Source organism: Physeter macrocephalus, chromosome 15, assembly GCF_002837175.3.
Source record: "Physeter macrocephalus isolate SW-GA chromosome 15, ASM283717v5, whole genome shotgun sequence".
NCBI lineage: Eukaryota > Metazoa > Chordata > Mammalia > Artiodactyla > Physeteridae > Physeter > Physeter macrocephalus.
Genome location: NC_041228.1, coordinates 31,640,838 through 31,660,739, shown reverse-complemented (window position 1 = coordinate 31,660,739; position 19,902 = coordinate 31,640,838). Strand labels below are relative to the sequence as shown.

The window sequence follows — 19,902 nt, the reverse complement described above, 5'->3', positions numbered from 1 at the left end:
CCTTTTGCTTGTCTGTGAATGTTTTAATATCCCTGTCGAATCTGAATGAGATCCTTGCTGGGTAGAGTAATCTTGGTTGTAGGTATTTCCCTTTCATCACTTTAGATATCTCCTGCCACTCCCTTCTGGCTTGCAGAGTTTGTGCTGAAAGATCAGCTGTGAACCTTATGGAGATTCCCTTGTATGTTATTTGTAGTTTTTCCCTTGCTGTTTTTAATATTTTTTCTTTGTATTTAATTGTTGATAGCTTGATTAATATGTGTCTTGGCGTGTATGTCCTTGGATTTATCCTGTATGGGACTCTCTGTGCTTCCTGGACTCGATTGACTATTTCCTTTCCCATATTAGGGAAGTTTTCAACTATAATCTCTTCAAATTATTTTCTCAGTCCCTTTCCATTTTGGATCATCTTTACTATCATACTCTGAATTCTTTTTCATGTAGACTGCCTATTTCCTCTTCGTTTGTTTGGTCTGATGGGTTTTTTACCTTGGTGCTTCATCTGCTGTGTGTTTCTCTGTCTTCTCATTTTGCTTAACGTACGTGTTTGAGGTCTCCTTTTCACAGGTTGCAGGTTTGTAGTTCCCGTTGTCTTTTGGTGTCTGTTCGCAGTGACTAAATTTGCTTCAGTGGGTTGTGTAGGCTTCCTGGTGGAGGGGACTGTTGCCTGTGTTCTAGTGGATGAGGCTGGATCTTGTCTTTCTGGTGGGTAGGGCCGTGTCTTATGGTGTGTTTTGGGGTGTCTGTGCACTTATTATTACTTTTGGCACCCTCTCTCTAATGGGTGGGGTTGTGTTCCTGTCTCGCTAGTTGTTTGGCATAGGGTTTCCAGCACTGTAGCTTGCTGGTCGTTGAGTGGAGCTGGGTCTTAGCATTGAGATGGAGATCTCTGGGAGGGCTTTTGCCATTTGATATTACTTGGAGCTGGGAGGTCTCTGGTGGACCAATGTCCTGAACTCGGCCCTCCCATCTCAGAGGAACAGGCCTGACACCCGCCCAGAGCACCAAGACCCTGTCAGCCACATGGCTCAGAAGAAAAGGAAGAAAAAGGAAAGAAAGAAAGGAAGGAAGGAAGGAAGGGAGGAAGGGAAGAATAAAATAAAATAAAGTTATTAAAATAAAAATTTTAAAAATTATTAAAAATATAAGAAAAAAATTAAAAAGAAAGAAAGAAGAGGACAACCAAACCAAAAAACAAATCCACCAGTGATAACAAGTGCTAAAAGCTATACAAAAAAAAAATGGACAGACAGAACCCTAGGACATATGGTAAAACAAAGGTATACAGACAAAATCACACAAAGAAAGATACACATACACACTCACAAAAGAGAAAAAGGAAAAAAAATTATATATCTATATATATTAAAAAAGAGCAACCAAATCAATAAACAAATCTATCCATGATAAAAAACTCTAAATACTAAACTAAGATAAACATAAAACCAGAAACAAATTAGATGCAGAAAGCAAACCCCAAGTCTACAGTTGCTCCCAAAGTCCATTGCCTCAATTTTGGGATGATTTGTTGTCTATTCAGGTATTCCAGAGATGCAGTGTACATCAAGTTGATTGTTGAGATTTAATTCTCTGCTCCTGAGGCTGCTGGGAGAGATTTCCCTTTCTCTTCTTTGTTCACACAGCTCCTGGGGTTCAGCTTTGGATTTGGACTTGCCTCTGTGTGTAGGTCGCCTGAGGGCATCTGTTCCTCACCCAGACAGGACAGGGTTAAAGTCGCAGCTGATTAGGTGGCTCTGGCTCCCTCAGGCCGGTGGGGGAGGGAGGGAGGGATACGGGGCAAGCCTGAGGAAGCAGAGGCTGACCTGTCATTGCAACAGCCTGAGGCATGCTGTGTGTTCTCCCGGGGAAGTTGTCCCTGGTTCATGGGACCCTGGCAGTGGTGGGCTGCATAGGGTCCTGGGAGGGGAGGTGTGGATAGTGACCTGTGCTTGCACACAGGCTTCTTGGTGGCTGCAGCAGCAGCCTTAGCATCTCATGCCTGTCTCTGGTGTCCATGCTGATAGCCGTGGCCCACGCCCATTTCTGGAGCTCGTTTAGGCGGTGCTCTGAATCCTCTCTCCTCACACACCCTGAAACAATGGTCTTTTGCCAATTAGGCAGGTCCAGAGTTTTTCCCGGCCTCCCTCCCAGCTAACTGTTGCGCACTAGCCCCCTTCGGGCTGTGTTCACACAGCCAACCCCAGTCCCCTTCTTGGGATCCAACCTCCGAAGCCTGAGCCTCAGCTCCCAGCCCCCACCTGCCCCGGCATCTGAGCAGACTAGCCTCTCGGGCTGTTGAGTGCGGGTCGGCACCGATCCTCTGTGTGGGAATCTCTTAGCTTTGCCCTCTGCACCCCTGTTGCTGCGCTCTCCTCCGTGGCTCCAAACCTCCCCCCCGCCACCCCCCGTCTCTGCCAGTGAAGGGGCTTCCTAGTGTGTGGAAACTTTTCCTCCTTCACAGCTCCCTCCCAGAGGTTCAGGTCCTGTCCCTATTCTTTTGTCTCTGTTTTTTCTTTTTTCTTTTGCCCTACCCAGGTACCTGGGAAGTTTCTTTCCTTTTGAGAAGTCTGAGGTCTTCTGCCAGCATTCAGTAGGTGTTCTGTAGGAGTTGTTCCACATGTAGCTGTATTTCTGATGTATTTGTTGGGAGGAAGGTGATCTCCATGTCTTACTCCTCCACCATCTTGAAGCAAGATATTTATTCTTTTTAACAGTTCATTAATTCTGGAGCCTTTCTAGTTGCACAGAAGTGCAAATATGAGAAATGGAGATTTGGGGCAGCCATTTCTAGGGACACCAAGTGGTAGTTTTATAGTGTCTGATCTTACATTTAGGTCTTTAATCCATTTTGAGTTTATTTTTGTGTATGGTGTTAGGTAGTGTTCTAATTTTATTATTTTATATTTGGCTGTCCAGTTTTCCCAGCACCACTTATTGAAGAGGCTCTCTTTTCTCCATTGTATGTTCTTGTCTCTATAGTAAATTAGGTGACCATATGTGAGTGGGTTTATCTCTGGGCAGTCTATCCTGTACCATTGATGTATATTTCTGTTTTTGTGCCACTGCCATACTGTCTTGATTATTGTAGCTTTGTAGTATAGTTTGAAGTTGGGGAGTCTGATTCCATGGAGCCTGTATTAATTGCAAAATATTATACTGTTTCTATTAAATGATAACAAAAAATATAATTTGTACTGTTACAAAGTAACTTGTAGCATTTATATTCCTGCACAGTTGTTCTCAAACTTGAGCATGCATCAGAATCACCTGCAGGGTTTGTTAAAAACAGACTGATATACCTCATCCTCAGAGTTTCTGAAATCAGATCTGGGGTGGAGTCTGACAATTAATTTTGAATTTCTACCAAGTTCTCTGGTGATGTTAATGTTGCTGGTCCAGGGATGACATTTAGAGAAGCACTGTTTGCCGTCAAACTGTAGTCAGACAGTGAAATCAGGCATCATTTTGAGAGCAGTTATTTTATAAAATGTTTTTTTAGAAGGTTCAGTCAGTAATTAATTGCACATGTAAAGAATCATTTTAATAAAGCAGGGTCAGAAAGGGTGTTATTAAACTGAAGGAATAAGTAGAGGGAAATTGATCTATGTGATGAGGTGGGGGTTATCAGATTCAAATTTTATTAAGAAGGAAAAGAAAATGTATATATACAGTGACCAAAACCTGATGCAAATATTTTTATTGATTTTTCTCTTGTAATTAAAAAAATTCCCCCAAATCTTTGCGGTGATATTTTTCCTTTATTTCCTGCATGTAGCCATATGCTTGCTGTATATTTTCATATGACACAGATATGTTGCTTATGAGACAAATGCATACTGAATGTTTTTAAGGACCATATTGATTCATCTTTGCCTTATGAAATTGTTTAAGAAATTAGTAATCAGAGTCCTTTGTTTAGTATCTGTTGTTTGGCTAGTGCTTTTGTTGTTATTGCGGACTTAAAAAAAATCAGTATATACATTGTCTTTGATTTGCTCTAGAAAGAGAAAGAAATATATATCCATTCTAGAGTCAGAAGACTACAGGCTCCCCTTTCCCCCTATTTTTCATATCTCCATTTAAATAAGATAATCTATAAAAAAAATAGTGTCTCTTTTACTTTTACTAATTTAATTTTGTTATATAACTATGTAGGATATTATTAACTAGTTTTGCAGAATTTAGTTTATTAGATAAGAATACTAGCTATATTTTGATGGTGCTTTGAAGTTTCTAAAGAAAATGGATGTTTTTTCTTGTACAGGTCTATAAAATTATGTTTTGATTAATTCACCTAAGAAATATTTATCACCCACACATCATATCTAAGAGGTTCCATGGATAGGTTCAAATCCTTTTTTTTTCTTACTCATAGTGCTTTTAAAAATCTAATGTACTGTATGCATATTCTGGGTAATACCTGATGTTTTGTTGTGACAGCAGGATTCACTTTGGGGAAAATTTTCTGCTTGCCTTATTCCACATCCCCCAAAAAACTTCTGGCAGGCTGTGGGTAGATGGCCCCTGATTTGAACAGCCATGAAGGGACTGATAGCAGAATAAACTTCCTCCAACAATATATTGGATTGGCTAAAAACTTCTTTTGGGTTTTTCCATAGGGCAAAAACCCGAATGAACTTTTTGGCCAACCTAATAATTAGTAATAATTAAAGCTATGCATCTAGACCTCTTAAAATAATTGACCTAGTATTATCCTCCTTGATTTGGTCTTCAATTTTATGACAATTAAATTCAACTAAAAAATTCTTATTTGAATAACTATGAATTAAATCACATGGTTAAATGCTGGGTACCATACTTGTTCCTTCCAGTTCACAAATGGAGGTAAGATAGAATTATATCAGAGGAAAAAGAAAAATGTACAAATGACTGGAATTTAAGATATCTAAGAAGCCTTTCCTGCCCTCCTCATGTTAAAATGGAGTATCTTTTTAAAAAAAATAAATTGCATGCATTATATGCGTAAAGTTTGTCTCCTTCACCCAGTTATCCGCTCACTTCCGGCTGGGGCCATCCACCTTGTTTGTATACTGCTATTAACCCAGCACCCAACACAGTGCCTGCCACGTGCTTCACCCTCAGTAAATATTGGTTAGATGAATAACAAATGAATGAATAAATACATGAATACATGAAAGTCTCATAAAGAGAGCAAAATAATATACCAGACTTTCATCTATTGTACTTATTACCAGTTAAGGGTTTTTTTATTATTGAAATACATCACAATCATAAGAAATATATAGTTTTAGTAATGAATATACGTTCATGTTTCTTTACGATAGAGTTACCATCTTCAGTAAGCTTTATGGGGCTCTGGACTGAGACCTGATTACAAAATATGTGGATTTCAGTGACATCTCTGTCACTGACTTCCTGGGTCAATGCACAAGGCACTTATTAATGAACTGATTTTTTTCAATGCCTGAGAGTAAATTAGTCATTAGAGATTCTGGTTCAAACTTATCTGGATTTTCTCATCTGACTTTGTTTTTCCTGTGATGTCAGTGTTTACTATGTAAGATTAGTTGCTGCTTGCTGGGTTTGCATATGTTCTAAGCAAAATTATTTTCTTGTTAGCGTTATTCACTTAATTTGAAAGTTCCCAAAACAAAGCATTTCAGGGGAAAAAAATTAAAGAATTTGAAGTGTTCTCAGATTTACATATAAGAAGTGTTAATACTGCCATCTAATAAAAATTGCCAAAAACCTTGTAGCAAAGAATATTACTCTATTTTTATAAAATCAAAGAGTTCATTTTTTGCCTAAAGAAACAATTTGAATAAAACCTGACCCTCTTCTCTTCTTTTTACAATGGAGTATGGTCAAATTGAACCCTCCATTAAAAATTCTCTAATATCTTTTTTTTGCATTAACATTTCAAAACTCAATTTAAATATTCACCGATCTCATTTTTAATAAACTTAACAAATTCAGGTAATTTCCTTCAACTTTATAGATTGAAGGACAGCAGTTGGTACAGATATAAAAAAGATGCACAGCTATGAGCAAAGCCCCAAATCAATTATATATAAGAAATAACCTAACACATGGAAAGAAATTAATCAAAAAGAAGAATTTCTACCATGTGATTCTCTGGTCTGCTACCTGCAGGCAACAAACGCAAATGAAAAAAAATCAACATTCTTCTGGCAGATAAGAGAAAAATTAATAAAAATGTTTCCTTCCTACTAGATCCCCTGATGCAACTATTGTTAAAAGTGAGTGACTGCAGGAAGAACTTGCTCGTTTAAAGTACTACTTTTTTATACTACAAAAATAAGGTTTTATTCTTGCTGTTAAGCTCAGTTACATGAGTGAGTATGGATTTGCACTGTCCAAAGAGCACCCCTCTTCCCTGCCCCTTCTCATTTTTTTTTTTTGAATTATAATTGTACTTTATTTTTTTTAACATCTTTATTGGAGTATAATTGCTTTACAATTGTGTGTTAGTTTCTGCTTTACAACAAAGTGAATCAGTTATACATATACATATGTTCCCATATCCCCTCCCTCTTGTGTCTCCCTCCCTCCCACCCTCCCTATCCCACCCCTCTAGGTGGTCACAAAGCACCTAGCTGATCTCCCTGTGCTATGAGGCTGCTTCCCACTAGCTATCCACCCTACATTTGGTAGTGTATATATGTCCATGCCTCTTTCTCACTTCGTCCCAGCTTACCCTTCCCCCTCCCCTTCTCATTAAATGGCTCTGTGGGATATGCATGAGACAAATGTAATAGGAACCAAGTGAGTAGCATTTTGAGGTGTGCCTACAGGATAATTATGATTTATAAGGAATCTGAGTGTAGCAGCTGAAAACTCTAAGAGAGGAACTACTGGGAGCTGCAAAATATGCCCCAGATAAAGTTAGTAAAAAGATATTAGTACTCTAAAGATAGAAATGTTCCTACTCCATAATGAGATGGGGAAGGATGCATTTTTGTGGTTTCTGCTTTTTAATTTAGAGTTGCATTTTTATTTTCCATTTCTAATTGAACAAACAGGCCGTATTTGTACAGAACATATGAAACTAATAATCTTTCCTGTTAGAAGGGTTTTATGTTTTGTGTTTTATGAATACCATCCTGAAATTAACAAAGATATATGAGGCTAGAATACAGAGGATTTGATAACAAGCCATCCAATTTAAATATTACTCTACTGCTGTATTTCTGTTACATGTAGAGAATGTAACATAAGTTTAGAATGGAATGTTCTATATCAACTCCCACTTACCTGTCAACTAATATACAGCATACCTGTATAGAGTTTTGACATATTTGTGTATTACATATTAAACGTAAGCCAGAATTTATCTATTCCTCGTTTATATTTTCATATTTACTTTTTGAAAGGTAGCATTACATGATAAATGTGGCCCAATTATTATGTAATAATTAAAGCATGGTATATATTATTGCTTAAATTGTCAGATTTGGAGATCTCTATTGTTTTATATATATTAGAAGGTTTTACATACCTTCTTATTCCTTTATCTGAGTGGATCTTTTGCAAACAACTTTTAAGGAGCACAAAACAGGAGCTGGCAACTTGGAGACAATGCACCATTTTCATTTTCATTAATTCATTAATATTTTGAGAAATTTATTTCATCACACGTATTCTTTGTTCTGTACATGAGTAAAATAATTTAATAAAATTTGTTGATGTAAGTTTTAATATTAATAATACTATCAGATATAAAAAATGATCTGAAATGGCATATCTTAAGAAGCACCAGAATAAAAAGGTGTGGGAATATTTGTGTATTTTTGGAGGAAACTTACCTAGCAGAATTTCTGAGCACACTGTGATCGATTATTGCAATTATTGGGAATGATAAAATTGTAATTCGACTTTCTTCCCACCTGTCAGTTGCAATCAAGGCTGCCCAGTATTCTGAAACAGTCTCATTTTGCTAGGTGGCTAGTCTTGTGCAGCCTCTAGAATGCTCAGAATATTAATTCATGGAGAGGAGACTGAATGCTCTCTATAGTTCCATTGTGGCAAAGTGTTTGTCTTGTTTTAATCAAATAGTATGCAAAACCTAACTAAAATAATTTATAATAAATTAATGCCAGTGAATGCTTAAGAGAAAGAAACCCTTTTGGGGGATATTACATCAGAACCATAGAATTTGGTATTTCTTTCCCTTCTTCATACTTGATGATGTATATTAATTTCTGTAGGATTTAATTTCTTTCTTGGGTGCCTCATTCTGAAGTGCTTTGAATTTATATGAACAAAGACAGTCTGGCATTTAAGTGAGGATTAGTCTAGTTTATAGTAGGCTACCAAGGTAGGAAGTTTTTTATTAAGACAACGTACATTGAAAGACATGTATATTTGATTTAATATTTATGATGTTGGTCTTTATCATTTTTTGCATAGCCTCCTTGTATTGCTTATTTTAATTCTCTTTTCTTTTAATCCTTATATATCTCCTATACTTTTTCGCTAGAAAAAATATAGGAGATATATTTTGTGTTTGTTTGTTTTGTTTTGTTTTGTCATCTAGCTCTTCCTCCAGTGGTTTTGGATGGGTTTCAGGGGTTTCTTTAACCATCTGAAATCATAGCAATAATTTTCTCATAAATTTATTTATCTGGGGAGTAGATACTCCTCAAAGGTAAATTAATTTATCTGGGAAGTGCTTCTTAACCATATTCAGTTCTTGACTTTCATTTCATTCAGTGATTATGCTACCTTTGTATAGGGTAGGAGTACTTAATCTTGAACTTTCCTTTTGTCCTTTACCAACTCCAGATCACTGAAACAACCACCAGATGAAAAATTCTCCCACACGTAGGCCCAGCTTTTGCAATATCGCTTTTGGTACTGGATAACTAAGGATTTATTGCACATTGGTATTGTCAGGTGTTGTGAATCTGCATGACACTTCTTAGCTTCAGTTTTATCTTTGGGGGGCAGAAGTAGCTGTGGTCAATTCAAATGGTTCCTGAGTACCCAGTTGTCTCCCTTTCTGAAAACAGAAGTATTACTTTGCACCCACTAGAATCTTCCAGTAATCTGTATTATTCATCTATTATAAAATCTGCCTTGGGGCTTCCCTGGTGGCACAGTGGTTGAGAGTCCGCCTGCCGATGCAGGGGACGCGGGTTCGTGCCCCGGTCCGGGAAGATCCCACGTGCCGCAGAGCGGCTGGGCCCGTGAGCCATGGCCGCTGAGCCTGCGCGTCCAGAGCCTATGCTCCGCAACGGGAGAGGCCACAACAGTGAGAGGCCTGCGTACCGCAAAAAAAACAAAAACAAAATGCCTCTACATTCTGAGAGATGATTAACAGCGTTATGGGCCCGACGTACAGCATCATTGTATTCATAGCTTTAGGCTGTACAGCTAATTATTAATATTTTAAAAATCAGGAAAATATTTATATATATAAACATTGACTATTCATTCTCGCGAGTGTGTTTGAATATCTATAAATCGAAGGCAATTGAAGAGGTGAAATTCAGATTTCCTTACACTTGCCTGCCAAGTGGCCTCAATCAAAAGTAATTTTCTCCATGAGGGCACATAGAGCTCAGTCGTAAGCCTTTTTGAGTAGATATTATTATTTGTGTCACATTACGTGTGGTGATTTTTCTGAAGTCCATACACAGGAGGTTCCTTCATTCCCTCCTTCAGTGGTGCTATTAATTGTACTTGTGCTTCAAGTGTCTCTTACCTTTTAAAATGTTAGTTTATAGCCACCGATTATCTGTAAGGTTTCCAGTTAAAGAAACATGCAGTATAGAGGGTAGGGTGAGATCTAATCTTAAACCATAAATACTATACATTTTAAGAGAAATCTTTTTTGCCAGAGCCTGATTTGATAGCATGGCTAAAGAAATCGTTAGACATTTTAAAGTACAGTAAATTATATCAATCTGACACGTGCTTTGGGAGAAATTATTCAATCACCTTTCTCTAGCCTGTTCTAAATATTGACAGTGAGATCTCATGTATTTTGAACAATGAGCTCAATAATTTTTTTAGCTTTTATTTGGGATTTTGTAGTTTGTTTTTGAAAATAAGTGCTTCTTTTCAGTTACATGCTTTGAATTTCAAATCGATAGCTAACGTAAAATAAAACAGCCCCTGGAAAATAGAATACTGTACTGTCAATTAAGATCTTATAATCTTTGATAAAAAGTTATATGTGATATACAAGCCTTTTTTGACATGTTTGTATATGTGAATGGCTTGGTTAGACTTTTATTAAGTCTATATCAATGCTTTGTGGGTTTATTTTTTTCAAATTTTCACATGAGATTTTCCATTTAATTTCTAATTGAAGTTTTAATTTAATATTATACCGTTGGAGCCAACTCATTAAGTCAGAATATTTTAAATAATTGTTCAGTTACTTACCTCACTGGGTTATTTTAAAGATTATATAAGAAAGTGCTTTGAAAGTCCTACATGAGACACAAATTAGACAGTCTAGGTGTCTTCTTTTGACCAAGCTTTTTATTAAAATTGTTGCTTGAACAAAATAAAAACATGGAAGATATTCTATTTTATTCCTCGTTAGACTCGCAATTATTATTGAATTATTCAGATAACTGTTTTAGTGATTGTAATCTTTTACCTTATTACTATTTTGTATGTTCCTTGCATGTCTTGCTACTTGACATAATTGTTTTAAAAGGTGAAAGATTATAAATTACTTGAAATAATGAATGAGAGAGGAAACCTAATATGAGATCCATGGTTTTGAATGTGGTTTGTGTTAAAACAGAATCTATGTTTTTTTAACGCTCCACCTGGAGTGGAAAAAAAACCCAACACATTACCGGAGTATTTGGAATTAAGGCATTCTTTCTTCCTTAACATTTGTTATTTTGGAGAAAAGAATAAAAAATAAATTTTAAAAAACACAAAGAAACTCTGTAAGAATTTTTTCTTGGATGTCGCTTAATTTCTATCCAAAGCAACTAATTCTCTCCATGAAAATGTGTCATGTGAATTCAGCCTTTTGGGAACTTGCTTTTGGGAAAACAGCCCATATATCACTGTGCTGTATGTACCTACTCCTGTTTGCTCACACATATGTGAAGATTGTAATAAATTCACTATTTTAAATTATTTATAAAATTTCTGCTTTTGTCCTGAAAATTCCCTAGCACATTTCCAAGAAGTAAGAGAAAGAGACTGCCTAAGCCTTTTAAGTATTTAGCCTGTCTGATGAGACTGCTGACATGAGTGACAATTAGTACAAGTTACCATAATTGTGTTCTTTGGAAGAAATGCTACAGTGCTTCTTTAGGAGCAAATGTGGGCTTCCGCTTAGTAAAATGAGTCTGATACTTTGATTCTTCTGGGCAGTCAGAAATTCACAATCGGCAGTGTGGTATTCCCACGTTGTCCACTTCAGATCCATCTCAACAACTATAGCCCTCCCTTTCTTTTCAATGAAATAGGTCCATTAATGTAATGCACCTCACTCTCATTCACTCTAAGGAAGTTGTATTTTTATTATAGAAAAAGTATCACATAAATACAAATTACATTTTTTCATTAGAAAACTACTTTTCATTTCAGAAAAAATTCAATTAATCGTGAACAGGGTTATGCTTTCATCAGAGAGAGAAATATGTAATTTTTCTTCAAGCCTCAAACACATATAATGAAATCTTTTCTTGGAATCCGCTCTTAAGATGGATTTTTAAAAGTATAGACTTTATTAAAATCTCAGTTCAATTAAAATGCATTCAATTACTCTAAATCTTTATTAAAATCTCAGGTAAAATTGTACAACAGTGTAAAAGAGACTTGTACTCTTTACCAGGCAGTTAATTCTAACAAATGAACATAAAGTGCACAGTTTTGCTCTTTAGGAGAGAATAAAAGAACAAGCTTTGGGCTTCGAGTTGGGGGTGGGGAAGGATGGGAGATGGAGGTTGCTTTCTGTGTAGTAACTTCAGGACCTGGTTTCCTTCCACTTCTTATCATAGGTCAACATTACTTGTTGATATGGATGTGACATTATCTTGTGTGAGTACCCTTGGTACTACATGGCCTATCCATAGAATACATTTTCCTCACCACCTTAATCAAAAAGACCCTATTTAAGGATTTTATTTCACTCTCTTCTTTGGATGTTTTTTGGTACAGTGTCCCTATTCTTTTTCAAGGGCCACTAGAAGATGCCATTGAAGAGGAAGAAGAAGAATGTCCATCAGAGGAAACAGATATCATCTCAAAAGGGGACTTTCCACTGGAGGAAAGCTTTTCCACAGAATTTGGGCCTGAAAATCTGAGCTGTGAAGAAGTGGAATACTTTTGTAACAAAGGTAATCATTAATGGCTGGATGCGATATGTGAGTCTGTTTACTCAGATGATTTTGTATAGTTGAAAAATGCACTGATAGAGTGGAGGAAGAGTGTTGAGAGTGCTAATACATAATTCAACCATCTGAAAATGCATACAAGATTTTTTTAACATACAATATTATTTTGAAGGATAAAAGAAATTTTATAATCCATAAATCATATTGTATATTTAAACACATAGTTTCCTATTGATTGGCCAGTTAACTGTGAACATTTTCATGTTGGTCGGCCAAATAGCTATAATACATTTAATGTTTATTGTTTATTCTTTCAACAAATATTTACTGAATGTCAGTTTTTTGCAAGGCACTGAATTAGCCATTGAGGGTAAGAAGGGAATGGGCCAGAGTCCCCACCCAAGTTTCTAGCTCATTCCTTTTGAAAACTGAGTGCCTTAACTGTTTGACATTGACTTTCAACATTGAGAATGGTGCTTTTTTAGATATTGTCAAATAAGAAAATACACAGTTTCTCTCTTCTAGATATTCTTTTTACATACTAACATTATAACAGAAGAAGAACCCGAGACACTATATCTCTGCCTATTTCCAACCTTGACTTGGAGCCAAGTGGCCTTGCCAGTAACTGTGTCCTCATTGGGCTTGTATACTCATTTTTAACTTGCTTTTTTCAAAAATGAGTTTAAGGTTTCTTATGATTCTTTTCAATTTCTTTATTTGATTGTTTTGCCTCGGCAAGTGAGATGGGTCTTCTGTACCTCCCGCACCAATGTATAATTTCACAAGTGTTTGGATCACTTCCTTGGTTTAGAATAGCTACTTTTATTGATTTTACCATGGTTGTTTCCCAGAGGGCATGACTGTATGTCTGTATGTCTGTTTGTGTTTCTGAATGCACCGTTTTTATTTTTTAGGCAGACAGGAAGTTATATGGAGTGATATTTTACCTGTTTGTGTGAATTTGATGATGTGACTTGGCAGTCTGAAACCAAGAATGCTGATATAGCTTCCCCCAAAACTGCTAATATGCATGCCTCAGTCACCAAATATACATTTGATACATATTATTAAAACCTCAGTATAACTTTCTCTTGATTCTGGTGTGTTAGAAACAAAAGAAGCCAGCCAGTTCCCATCCGTGTGGTCAGTAGAACTCCATGCCCTAAGACTGTGGAAATGGAATGGCAGCACCAGCAGTTGGATACATTGAAGTTCAGAAAAACTTTGACCATTAACTCCTGAAGACCTCAAGATGGCTTTGTAACATGGTCCTTGTCCCCCACATCAGAGACTTTTGGTTGAAAACAAGAATGGTATGGACCAAATAGGCCTTCTTAGTTAGTAGTCACTCAGAGTTCAGGCCAAATTAATATTTTCTCTTGTTGTTTTGGATGTTAGAACCATTTCTTGATGCTACACACCCACAGCAATACATATTAGAGCTGGATGGAGAGGAAGAGTTTTTAAATCTGTTTGAAGACATCCTATTTTCCATCTTTATCAGGAAATATATCCTTTAGTGCATTGTATAGTACCTACCTTATGTTGTGGGATTACAATAAAGGAAGGAACCAGTAGCTAGAAAGTATCATTTATTCTTCTTGCCCTTGTCCTTAAAAGAGTGAGTGTATGGATTCAGACCTTTTTGTCAACTTATTAATCCAGGGAGGCAGTAATAATAGTTATTATTAGGTGTATTTTACATTTTGAGATCATCATTGGTGATGGCCTGTATTTAAGAAAATAGAACTCCAAGTTTTAAGTTAGTAGTTTCTTGGAAGAAAATAGACTTATGGCAGATGCTTATTACAGGATTACATAATTATGGTCCCAGAATAATAACCTCCATCTATATTAAACAGAGTCTTAACTCATGAAAAATAATGACAGGCCTTGAGGAACAACAACAAAAAAAGAACTGAACTACAATTATTAAGAACATTGTTTAGTGGATATTTTTAACTTTGATAAATAAGTGGAAAGTTGAAAAATATATCAAAATAATATTTAATATATGATATAGATAATATAGTAAATAATATATAATTAGTTAATATATTATATATTGTACAAATAATTCTCTAATGTTTAGTTTGAAACTAGAGAGTAATGATAGGTGGAAATAAGAATTCTAATTTTCACATAATATCTTTTAGGATAAATACTACTATTACTATTTCGAACCACTGTTGCCTTATTTAATAGGAAAAGAATTTCATTATTTTACTCTCATAGAATGTGAGACCAGGGAATTCCCACTGAAGTAGTAGGAACTGGTGTGAAAGAGAGACAACTCTTTGATATGAATTGCAGCCCCTTGAGGTCATACAGGGATTCCAGGGATTCCTCATTTTTCATTTAAGTTGATTAACTATAATAGGAAGAGAAAATGTCCTCTCTGGAAAATTAGAATCTAATCTTTCTGCAGAAATTTACATATTAGTCTCAGTGACACGTACTTATGTTTTCTTGCCAGTTGCAGGGAAAAAGATAGATTAGGCATTAAAAGCGTATAAGTATTTAAATGGTTAATGATGCCAGTGTCATGATTGAAAAAGCATGTAAAAATTGTTCTTCTGAAGAAAAATATTTTTAAGTTGGGATCACTGATGAAACATACTTTTTGCACATATTCTGAATCATTTATGACAACTTAAAAATTGTAAGTATATGTAAGAAAATGAATTGGATTACTTGGGAAGTTTCTTTGTCTAAAGATCTAGCCATGATCAAAATCCAGCAATGACACAGTTGTTTTACTGGGTTCCAGGGATAACATTTTTGAACATCAAATGCTTTTTTCTTATCAAACAAAGGATAGGGATTTAAAAACTCAGATCACAAAAACATGGTTAGAGTATCTTGTTTTCCAAACAAGGTATTTTGACACATTGTCAGAGAAGAGTACTGAGATACACATATAGTTACAATATATCTTCATTTATACTTAGCAACTGTATTTTGTATAAAAGCAATCTATGGCTATTGTAACTTTCCTTTTTAGAAAAGAAGAAAAGAAAAATCTCTACTCTGTGGAGACATAGCTTATCATAGGTAAAAGTTACTTCTTCCTTTTGAAATTGAGCCTTCTACATTATACAGGATGTTTTCAGTGTTTAGAATGACTCTTATTATTGTGGTATTTTTCTCAGTTCCACATGGATATTATCTATTCTCTTGTTGTCACATGGGAAGGCTTTTTTTTACACGTCTCAGTGTCTATTAATATTAGTAAAGTTTCTAGTTATATTATAAAATGTGATTAAATGCAACCCAAATCACTCTCAGAATGTAATATTCCACGGAAATGTCAAAAAATGTTGGTCAGAATTTTGTCATCTTTAAATGTGTAGAATTCTTAATCATACAAATCTAAAGCATAAATAATCACAAATAAAAATGGAAAAGATCACTTTAATAAAACCTTGTTATAGTCTCAGGCCTAAAATATGAATCTGACAATTCTGTTGCAGATTCCTGTTTCACTTTTTACTTTGGGTTAGTTGCATATTTCATGTTTTTTATTTTTCATCTTTGAAATGAATGAAATGAATTATATTTATAAAAAGATGGTATTTCAAAGTTGCTTTGATACTTTTAGATTTTAAGAATTTTAGCAAAGTGTAAAGCAATACTTTCAATTTGCATCATCCCCTTTGGTGCAGTGAGTTTAGATCATTTGGCATCTTGCCTTACCGTATCTGAGAGAGGAAGGAAACAAGCAAGAATTATTTCCTTGAATTTGCAGATGACGAAGACATCAAGGCTGGGTCCATGAATGCTACACATTTCCTGTGGTACTGGATTATTTGCTTCAGTGACTTTTGTCTGCCTTTATTCTGGTTTATAGAGTAAACATGGAAGTACATCAATATTGGTTTAGAGCTAGGCAAACTAATGTAAACTGAAATATAGGTGGTCTGGAAAGCAACCTGGGGAGCTTTTAGTTATGTCACTACTGGCAGGTGGGAACTCTTATACATTAGCAATTCTTGGATAAACTCAAAGACAGTAAGTTTTATAGTGGGGCTGATATTGGAGCAGCTCTAAAACGGGTTTACTATTATTAATTATTTGGAACACTGTTTCCTCACTGCAATATTCAAGTTTGTTAATGACTGAAGTAAATTAACATGTCTTGGGATACATTCCAGGAGGATGTCACAGGATATGTGAACAGGAAGAAAATTGTCAGGCCGGTATCACTAGGCTATTAGAATGTAATGCTATCAACAAGCAAACAAACAAACAAAAACCTCCAAAGAAACTACATGTCAGTGAAGTTTGAGTTATCAATAATGATTTTCTGGAAAAGTTACCAAGGATCCTTACAAACTGGTCTCTGATGACATCATCTCTAAACAAAGTCTGAACGGGAAATGATGTCATCAAAATTGATTTTGGAAGAAAAACAAACCTTACTTCTAGTCCTACTATCTAGATATGGAGAATTGTCGGAGAAATCACTGGGTACAGTGCTTTACCTAGAGAGATGAACTAATGTTAGAGCTCTTCAATCTGGAAAGATTAAGGTTGGAAAAGAGAGGCATAATGGAAAGCCATAAAATAAGGAAACATATAGTGTAACAATGGGCGTTCTCACCACATTCAAAAAGATTTGACCCTGGTAATATGTGGAAAGTAAAAGTCATATTTCTCTTTTAAAACAGCTTTAAAGTAGAAAAATGCAAAGCATCTTAAAGAAATTAGAAAAGAGCCTGAGTTACTCAGACTTGGATTTAGCTCTAGGCCCAGAAGTAATTAATACCAAACCAAAAGCAAACGTAAACAGATATTTAATTAGGTTGGCAGAAGCTTCCAGTTCTGTTCAATAGACTGAATTCAGTACAACTCAACTCATATATTAGGCATCTGCTATGTGTCAGACCCTCTTCCTGGTGCTGGGGATACAGCAGTAGACAAAAGTCCACCGCTACTCTTGAGGTGAGAGAGAGATAGTAAACAATCAAACTCGCATTGTATAATATGACGGGTGATGTTGAACATTATGAAGAAAAACAACACAGTCAGGGTGATAGAACGCCATTGTGTGCGTGTGCACTGCACGCTGTCAGTAATTTATAAGGAGTGATGATAGGGTAAGGTGAACTTTGAATGGAGACCTGAGGGAAGGGAGTGAGCTTCCGGTACTCCAGAGTCAAGTTGGCTGTACCTATAAGGCTAATGTTGCAGGAAGCCAGAAGAGGACAGCAGAGAGCTGGGGGAAGTAAGAGAGGTGCGGCCATACCTGTGGAACTTCTAGCTCTAGGAATCTGTTGGATTCTTACCACTTTGGAAGGCCTGGGTGAGCCACAGAGAAGAGTTGAGGTATAACTGGGAGAAAAGGCATGGTCATGACACAGTTTGTATATACGTAGAGAAGAAAGGCCTGCAGAAAGTAAAAGTTAAAGCAGGAAATGGAAGCAAGCGAATTGGGGAAGTTGTCAGGAGATACAGATAACTCCAATCAGACTCATCCCTTTAGCCAAAGGCTTGATGAGACTCCATCTGTAGCTCATTAATGTAGTTTACGGAAGAAGAGTTTGGGGGTGTTTGAGGCTGATATGAGTCACTTTGCTCCCTCCCACAACACCAGAACTAGGTGTATGTTCTCTATAAATTTTCACATCCTTGAATCAGAAAGACAGAACAGGAGGCATGAGAATCAGAATCATTTCATCATTGTGCTTAACTATTCCTGCCAATAAGTTGCCAGACTCATTGGAATGTTCCTCTCCCCCACTTCCTTCCTTTCTGTCTATCATTTGTGTCATTCTGTAGCTTTGATTAAAAATTAAGAAATAACTGAGGAAAAGCCCTATTTCTCATTGGACTGTAATAAATTAAAGCCTGGATCACTGGCATTTGTCACCATTCCATGTTAAGTAAAGCAACAAAAATATTATCTAGATTCTTAATACTAGAAGAAGAAGAAGAAAAAGCACAGCTTCATGAAGATTTGCTTGTGGGAGTAGTAACTGCTTATTTTTCACTTGATCCAGTGTCAAACGTTCATGGTATTTTGTTTCCTATTTTCTTCTTTTCATTTTATTATTATTTTTTTAGTTCAGAAAGTCTATTTACAAATATTTCATAAATGCTTTTCAGTCACTTTGGTTTCTTTCCTCCTCATTTATGCCTTTAATGACACGTTTTTGCTTCCTCTGATGCTTGGGCAACTGGAATCAGAATCTGCAAGAGGCAGCTCTACCGTACTCACTTTGAGTTCAATAAGGAAGGAGATCTGTACCGGCGACTTTGTTCCTTTTTCTTAACGGGATTAAGAAGCGGAGCTTTTTAAATTCTTGCATATAACATTGACATTTCCAGGGTGTGTTTGGACCAGGGAGTTCAAAGAGAAGGAATACAAAAGAAAAGCCAATATGACTTTGTTTTTTACCTTGCTGGAGGAGCTGTTTGTGCAAATCGCCTATAAGCTTATTGACCTGAACCTTTGACTCCTTGTTTTCTCTGGATTTGGCTGGAGTGGCGACACTGATGGAGCCCTGATAGAGCTGATTGAACAGCCCCCAGCTTTGCTTGGCACAGACCTCCCTTCCCTTCTCTGCCACCTCCCCCTCCCTCCACATGACATTATTGTGCCTTGGCAAACCCTCTGTTTTCCTGGATCCAGTATGTCTTTTTTAAAAATTTATTTTAAAATCATTAAATTTTTCTTGCATAACTCATCCAACAATGCAAAATGGAAGTAATTCTTTTTAGAACATAGAAATAGAGGCTATAATGGTGTCCTACTTTTATTTTTGTCTCCGAAGATTGGAAAAAGGAAGAAAACATTATGACATTGTGGTATCACTCTTCTGGCCATCTTAAAATCCCCAAAACATAGTTATGTTTGGATCAGCTTGATTTTTTTCTTAAGCCACAATTATTGAAAAAATGAAGGAGCATTTGAAGGCAATTTGTGCTTACAGGGAGTCAGCATTTTCTCGTTTGTTGTTGTTTTTTTTTTTTCTTTTGAACCAGAGGGTGTTCACATTTTGTCCATGACTTAGTATTTTATTTGTAAGAGTCAGATCAAGCTTTATCTGTTTACCTTATCTTTGATCCCAGATATATCATTATAAAAATTTCAACAAAATTAACATGAGTGATTTTATGCAATGTTGAAATGAGTCATGATGATATTTATATGAATCATGTATGATAATATATACTGTTTTTTACATATAATGAACTAAATTCATTGTTTTCTCTGTGAGCTGACCATTAACAAATCTCCATTTTGCAATCTGCTAAAGGCATTTTTTAGATATAGTAAAACTTGATAAAATATATAATTACATAATTATAATTTATGAAACAATTTCATATTGTAATACAGTGTATTTCATTCTGCTTCTACCAGACTATGTAAAATGTTAAGAGATATTTCCCTGTTTTAGTTATATCTTTATTTTATCAGCATTATTATTGTTTTTAATAAAAATTGACAATTAATGTAAAACCATATTTTACCATTTAGAGAAGCTGTCTTTTCTGTTTTGTTGTTATGGTTTCTGCAAGTGAGAGAACATTTTTTTTTTTTTTTTTTTTTTGTGGTATGCGGGCCTCCCTCTGT

General features: G+C 35.8%; 1 protein-coding gene across 1 annotated transcript in view; it reads left to right on the top strand.

The window, feature by feature from the left end:
• ZFPM2 (zinc finger protein, FOG family member 2) overlaps positions 1-19,902 on the top strand; it is a 478,247-nt gene that overhangs the window by 93,495 nt on the left and 364,850 nt on the right. The window contains exon 2 of the mRNA XM_028500479.2: positions 12,162-12,320. Coding sequence (XP_028356280.1) covers positions 12,162-12,320 — 159 coding nt within the window. The remainder of the gene's footprint in view (positions 1-12,161; positions 12,321-19,902) is intronic.